Source organism: Peromyscus eremicus, chromosome 12, assembly GCF_949786415.1.
Source record: "Peromyscus eremicus chromosome 12, PerEre_H2_v1, whole genome shotgun sequence".
NCBI classification, from domain to species: Eukaryota; Metazoa; Chordata; class Mammalia; order Rodentia; family Cricetidae; genus Peromyscus; species Peromyscus eremicus.
Window position 1 is genome coordinate 60,735,536 of NC_081428.1, and position 7,446 is coordinate 60,742,981.

The 7,446-nt window shown below is 50.4% G+C and overlaps 1 protein-coding gene across 2 annotated transcripts in view; it reads right to left on the minus strand.

Moving 5' to 3' along the window:
- Slc12a8 (solute carrier family 12 member 8) overlaps window positions 1-7,182 on the minus strand; it is a 133,378-nt gene extending 126,196 nt beyond the window's left edge. The window contains exons 1-2 of one of the 2 annotated variants that reach the window (XM_059277132.1): window positions 7,066-7,182; window positions 2,535-2,726 (exon numbers count right to left, since the gene is read on the minus strand). In XM_059277132.1, the coding sequence (XP_059133115.1) occupies window positions 2,535-2,726; window positions 7,066-7,167 (294 nt within the window). In that variant the 5' untranslated portion in view covers window positions 7,168-7,182. The remainder of the gene's footprint in view (window positions 1-2,534; window positions 2,727-7,065) is intronic. The other variant, XM_059277131.1, reaches the window with a different exon arrangement.
- Window positions 7,183-7,446: the final 264 nt, after the last annotated feature.

The following is a 7,446-nucleotide window of genomic DNA, read 5'->3' on the forward strand; positions in this document are numbered from 1 at the left end:
ACAATGGCCACCAAGAAAACCAGGACCAGATGGTCACACTGCTATGCTCCACTTAGCATTTAAAGAGTTAGTGCCAACCCTTTATACACACTTCCAAAGACTAGAAGAGAAGGGAACCCCCCAACCCCCACCAAGTGAGTCCTTAAGGCCAGTGTTAGCCCCACACCAAAACCAGACAAAGGCATCTCCCAAGAGCTGCAGGCCAGCATCCTTGGAAGTGTGTGTGCCAACATCCTCAGCAAAGTCCAGGCAAACCAAACCCAGGCGTCGACTAAGGACAGGAAGGTAAGGCACCCTGGTCAGAGACTTGGCCCAGACGAGCTCAGACAGGATGGACTACAGGGACTGCTGTCAGAGGCCTGGGCCCAGAAGTTTCTCCCCAGGGCTGCCTATGCTGGGCAAACCTCTGTGAACACTCTTCCTTCCAGCCCGCCCAGTGTCCTCTCCCCATAGGGTGTTCAGCCCTTGTCCTCGTCTCCTGTCTGCCCAGAGAGCGGGGAAAGTGGGGCTGTCCGTGTGACCAGCTGCAGTCCCTGTGGCTATGTCACAGAGCAGGAAAGCAGCCCTTAGGGAGGTAAAGCAGCCTGTGAGGACTGCTAGCATTCCAACATGGCTGTCACAGAGGCAATGCATGTTTCGAACTCCTGGATTTTGGAATATTTACAAAAGTCTTACATTATTGACTAAGCTTTTTCCTCCTGTGAAAATCCAGCTTCACAAATGCTCCAACATCTGAAAGTTGGTGGGTTTTGTTTGGTTTGTTTGCTGTTTTCTGTCGTCTGAGAGTTTGGCGTGGATTGGGTTGGTAGGAGTTTTCTGTTGTTTGGGTTTTTGTTTGGTGTGGGGGTTTTGTTTGTTTTTTCTTTAGAGACAGGATCTTACTATTTTGCCAAGCTGACCTATTGGTCACAACCCCCCTGCTTTAACCTCTCAGACGCGGGGATTACAGGCATGTCCACCACATCCAACTTCAAACTCTGAAATATTTCAACCCGGCTTGATATGATGCTCAAAAAGTTTTGGATTTTTTGAGTTATGGATTTTGGATTTTTTTTTACTGAGGATGCCCAATATATTATATTTCTAGATTTTCTCCAGTAAAAGCAACTGCCTTTTCTGAGCAAGTAATGAGGTACCTCCCATGCACCTGTCCTACACACACACACACACACACACACAAACACACACACACACACACAAACACACACACACACACAAACACACACACATATACACACACATTCACACATACTTTCTCACACACACCCATGCACACACGAATACAAATGCACACACACACTTTCTCACACACACCCATGCACACACAAATACATGTGCACACATACATGCACACTCATGCACATTCATATACTCAGCTTTGTGTCCTTAGGGAATATGATGTATTTATGCTGTGGATGATTGATTGATAAATAAAACGCTGATTGGCCAGTAGCCAGGCAGGAAGTATAGGTGGGACAAGGAGAGAGGAGAATTCTGGGAAGTGGAAGGCTGAGGCAGGAGATGCTGCCAGCCGCCATGAGAAGCAGATGTTAAGATACCGGTAAGCCACGGGCCACGTGGCAAGGTATGGATTAATAGAAATGCGTTAATTTAAGATAGAAGAACTAGATAGCAAGAAGCCTGCCATGGCCATACAGTTTATAAGTAATGTAAGTCTCTGTGTGTTTATTTGGCTGTGGGACTGGCGGGTGAGAGAGATTTGTCCTGACCATGGGCCAGGCAGGACCAGGAAAACATCAGCTACATATTTATGCTGATGCCTCTGCTGCTCCAAATGAGAAGTAACAATGCCCATTTGTTCTTTTTTAATTGGCCACCCGCCACCATTTGTTTTTCCATTAAAAACCCGTTTGGTCCAAGCCACACTTACAAAAAGCTACTTCTTAATGTCTGCATGTTGCCTTCCCAGCATCAAATCTCCACCCGTGTCCCAGCTAACTAAGCTTTAGATGAGCCTTGGAATTTCTCCCTGCCTGCTGATTTTCCTCCTGCTGTGTCCACCCCAATGTGTGGCCTTCTCATTGGCATGCACCTCAGTCTAAGCATCCACATGAGGGCCTCTGGCCTGCCTAAGGCCCCCCAAGTCATCAGACCTGTCAGAGCTTCACCTCCAGTGGAAAGGGCTGCTTCCAGGAAAGGCCTCTGGCAGAGGCACAATGCCCACCCATGGTGCAAAATGCAGAGGGCTTCCTGCCATGCACATCGCTCCTGGAAAGGCTGCAGAAGTGAGATGCTGCCAGCCCCTGGCCTGGGTACACCAGGAATTCATGAGGCAGAGGCAGGAGGAGACAGGAGCTCTGGAGTTCAGGCTCTCCACCTAGATTGCTGGCACCAGCTCCCCCTCAGAGCCCAGTGTGGTCCTCTGTCAGGTGGGGCCCTTGTCCCCACTCTTCCCCCTACACTTCCCTCCCCCAGGTCAAATTAGGAAGGAGACAAGGAGATGAAGGCCAATGAACAGGCAGAGGCCCTGACTTCTGGAGTCAACAAGGAGTTGACTCATGCTGTGGCCTCACCTGTCCAAACACGTACAACAGCCCGATGGTGCCTCCCATCTGCCCACCAAGGACTGAGGAGATCATGGAGTAGACGCCACCGCTGCCTATCCCGCCATGCTCTGCGATGCCAATGCCAGACAGCACCGTGATGAGGGCCACGAGGATGACGAAGGACACCAGGAGCAAGCCCAGGAGCACACCTGTGTTTCCCTGCAGCAGAGTGGGGGAGGGGTGTCAGATTTAGGAGAGACATCTCACTGGAGCTGTTCCCAACAGAAGCACTGCAGGCCTCCACCCACTGGGTTATCCACAGGGCAGGGGGACCACAGAGGAGCCAGGAGAAAAGAAGCGTCAGGTACCTCCTGGTTCTTCTTCTGAGCTAAGGCCTGCAGGAAGTTTCAGACAGGTGGAAAGTCCACCCTCAAACACTGACTTTATACCACATGTGGCTAAAGTGAAGGCAACTCAGGAGACTCTCCAGCCAGGCTGGAGTTAAGAGCACTTGTGGTTCTTGGAGAAGATCGGGTTCGGTTCCCAGCACTCACATGGTAGTTCATGACTATCTGTTAACTCCAGTTCCAAGGAATCCAGGGGACTGATCTCCTGACCCCTCAGGCACCAGACATGCATGTGGTGCACATACATGTAGTTAAACACTCCTATACACAAAAGCAAAACTAAAAAGGAGAGATTCACCAGGAGCCTGCAAATCTATCGTGCAGGTGACCTTGACCTCGCAGGATAGGATATGCTCTCTCCCTGCCATCCTCTTACCCACACCAGTCGCTCTGCCTAGAAAGCCCTTTGTACTCACGCCACTGGCTTGCCAGGTTAACCCCAAAGTAGCCTTAAAGACTCAGTCTTCTGCCAGTAGCTGTCGTAGGCACCCCTCCCCTGAGCCCTCCGGTACTCACAGCTTAGTGCTTTTTATCACAGTACTTATTCATCACAGTCTCCAGTCTCTCTGCCCATGTCCCATGTGAGATCAGGACACGTTTCCAGCCCCCTTCATGCTCGCCGGGCTTCGCACCGCCACACACTAAGTGCTCACTAAACGCTTGCTGAGCAAATAAGCCCACATTCCTGGACACGCACGTTGACACGTATACACACACACACACAGACACATCTCAGTGTGAAAATCAAAAGAAGGGCACAGTGCAAGTCCTTTGTGGTGCTGCATGCTTTGTGAGAGCACAGCGCTGCATGCATGCTTTGTGAGAGCATGGGCAATGGAGACTCCTGGAAGGTGTGCTGAGTGATGGAGAGAGAATGAAGGGAGGACAGAGGGGCCTTAAAATGAGCTGGAGGGGTGCCCTGCAAGTGAGGGGTGCCCCGGCTGCATTGCTGGTCTGGGATGGAGATCGCAGGGAGGCAGGGTTCTTCCTCTCCTGAGCCCCAGCATTTTGCTACCCTGTCCTTACTAATCGGTGGGATTTTGTAGACACTCAGGAGGATATTTGCACTCTAACTCTCTTAACTGTGGATCTCACATGGGCCAATTCTGGTTTTCTCTTTCTAGCAACACGCCCCCCGCCCCTATCATACTGCCACACAGTAGGCCCAGAAGCAAGGCCCCTCTGAGGCCACTGGGACAGGCACTCCCAGAGACACACTGTTCAACTGGCTTTGGAGTGACCTGCCAGTGAGACCCGGCCACTAGGGACTGCTCAGACAACAAGCATATCCCTTCAAGGACTCCCTCTCTCCGTTTTTGTTTATTCTTTAAAGTGTTAGAGATATCTTCGTTAACTATGTCCAGCTCCTTCAGGAAATAAACCAGAGCAGAAATGAAACGCAGGGCTGAAGATGTAGCTCTCTGACAGAGCGCTTGCCCATTAGGAGGCCTGGGTTCAAGCCCAGCAGGGAAAAACCAACAAAGAAAGAAAACAAAAACTCCACAGGAGGCTCCGGGCTGCGCCAGAGCAGAACAAACAGCCAGGAGGATGCAGCACTAGTCACTACCAGTCACACCAAACAGGAGGGGCCTCTGCCCATCTGACCGAGTGTGGAGACCCAAGCCAGGGGAGGGTCCCTTAGGGGACATCTGTCTACAGAGAGCTGGGAGCTGCATGCCAACTGTGTGCAGTGTGAGCAGACCGGAAGTGGTTCCTCAACCTTGCCTTCTGCTACTCCACAGCCCCGGGTTGTCTCCTCCTAAAACAGACGATATCTGCCTCATAGCTGTCAGGAAATCTTCAAGTTTAGAGAATCAAACGTATTTACTTCGCTTTGCCTGCCGCCTGCCACATAAGGGCTTGATAAGCCTTACTTGCTATATCTTATTTTGCTATAAATGTTACACGATTATTATTAATTATTGTTACACAGCTTATAAATACCACACCCTCTGAATGTCCCCAAGGCCTAGTCTGGTGCATACGGACAGCCGTGAGCTTCCTTCAGAAAGAGAATGCCAACAGCCACGTGTACAAAGCCCAGCTACTGCCGGGTGGCAAAGGACGCTGCTGCTGAACTCCTGGGTGTGGTGGCAGTACTAGCTGGTAGTGGCGAGATCAAGGGTGGAGAAGGGCTGACAGGAACCTAAGTGCCCGCGTGGCTCCCTCCCTCTGCTCATGGCACAGCCCCAGCTCCCCAGGACACCGGTGTCCATGAGCATGACACTGGAGTGTTTGCACGATTGACTTTGCTAATATTACACTTTCAGTGAAATCCTACAGAACCATTGCCTTCTTTTGTTCGTACTTGAAACCTGTCTGCATGTGAATATAAATACCCCGCTCCAAGAACAACCTTGGGTCTTCAGAACAGAACTGTCGCTATAACAGTTTATAAACTATGTCTCCAAGTTGTTTTAGAGTTAACGTTTTTCTATTTAAGAAATGCTTTTGGCATTATATCTATTTCAATTTCATACAATTCCCTGGATGGTCTGTCTCGTTTTTTGGCATTTCATATTTATCTTTTCTTTTCATGATCAAAAATACGATACCAATGGCAGAGCTGAAAGGCAGAGTTTATTTTAGGACAAAAGGACAGACAAGCTCAAAGATGGCCTGTGACCCCTGCCTCTGGTGTTCCCGTCCTTGTGTGGCCTCTGTCCTGTGTGGACCCACTTTCTGGGTCCCACAGAAGGGATGGCATATCATTTCTGAGGCTAGGACATTGAAGAGATGCTGGCCGCCATTACAGGCAGGAGTTTTCTCCTATTCTGTCTGTGGTCTTGGTGGAAGTCTACAGCCTCAGAAAGAGACAACCCCACAAGGAGACCAGGTGATGTGGCCAAAGCCTGCCAAATGTACTTGGGTGATCCAGTAGAGCCTTCACATGTGCCTGACTGACAGCAACCCTCACAGGGGCCTTGAGTACATGGCCCTCAGAACCACAGAATACACAGTGCTGCCGTAAGCTGCTGATGTTGGGGCAACTCGTTACCCAACAATAAACAGTGAATACGACTTACACCTTCACTTTGGGGATGGAGCTCACTTTAGATAGCCATTTCTTAAACATCAAATAAATAAACAGAGATGGCTAAAGAATGTAGAGCTGTCTTCCTTCCTGACACTGATAACTTCAGAAAAACAACAACAAAGAGATTTAAGCCTGAGGCTTCCCAAGGAGGCGTTCTGCCTCTAGACTACAACAGAAATGCCTCCTAGTGTCTCGTCTTGACTCAGGTCTTACCTGACATGTACCTCATGGGTGTGTGTGTCTCCCACAGCATTGGCTATTTCTCTGGTGAGCACTTGCAGACAATAGTCTCCCTGAACACTCTCTCCAACCCAATACAGCCTTCAAGCCTCCTGCAATTCCTCCTCCAGGCAGCTTTCCCAGACACCTTACCTCCACTGCAGGGCTCCACTCCTGGGGCCTTAATGCTCCGGGGATCTCTCCTAGTGTGAGTCTGCACCACCAGAGGAGCAAAGGCTTGTGTTTTACAACCCCACTGGCAGCATTAGTGCCTGCACACACTAGGCATTACACACTAGGGGTGTAATTCTGAACTGGGTGGTCTTTGGTTCTGGGCAGCCTGTTCGGAACATTGAAGTTCACTGTGTGAGAAGATGTGGTGTGAGAGGTCTGGGAACCCAGCTCAGGGCCCAAGGCATAAGGAGAGGTCCTTTGTGCCCTGTGCTGAAGATGAACTACCCATCAGGATCTAGTACAAGAGGGTCTGTCCTGGGTAATAAATTCTGAGAGGTAGGCGCTTGACCTCCAACCAAGCGGCTCTACGAACAAGGCCAGGAACAGTATGAGAGGAACCATGTCATGGGAGCTGGTGTTTCAGAGGGGCACAAGGTGATGTGACAAACGCCAGGAAGCCCAGAAGGGTCACAAACCAGAGTAAAAACCATCATCTCTGATCCTTGCCCTATCTCTAGTCCCATATACAATGAGCCCTGACTCCATGTAGTCAGGTCCATGCTGAGGCTCTCACTGGGGAGCCTCTGAGGGCCAGGCTTTGCTTCTCCTTTCAGGAGAATCTGTGCTTCAGGACTCTGTTCCCTAAGTTGTGTGGGGTCCAAGATGCTTTTCCACGTCACAGGCCCACCAGAAGTTCCAAGGTTACCAGCTCATTACTCACCACCAGCCAGCCGGTCCTCAGGAACAGGACAACCCCAAAAATGTTGATCATGCAGGATGTGAACACACCATCCCAGGTCCCGAACAGCACTGGTTCCCACATGAACAACTGGATCTTCCACCAGGGCTGGGGCTGGGCTAGGATGCCCTGCAAAGAGCATAGTGAAGTCAGGTGAGCAGCCACGAGAAAGACTGGGGGCGCTGGGGGAGGGGAGAAGACTGAAGGGGAACAGGAAAGGGGAGGACACCAACCTTTAAAAAAAAAAAAGCAGGGCTGGAGAGATGGCTCAGAGGTTGAGAGCACTGCTTGTTCTTCCAAGGGTTCTGAGTTCAATTCCCAGCAACCACATGGTGGCTCACAACCATCTGTAATGAGATCTGG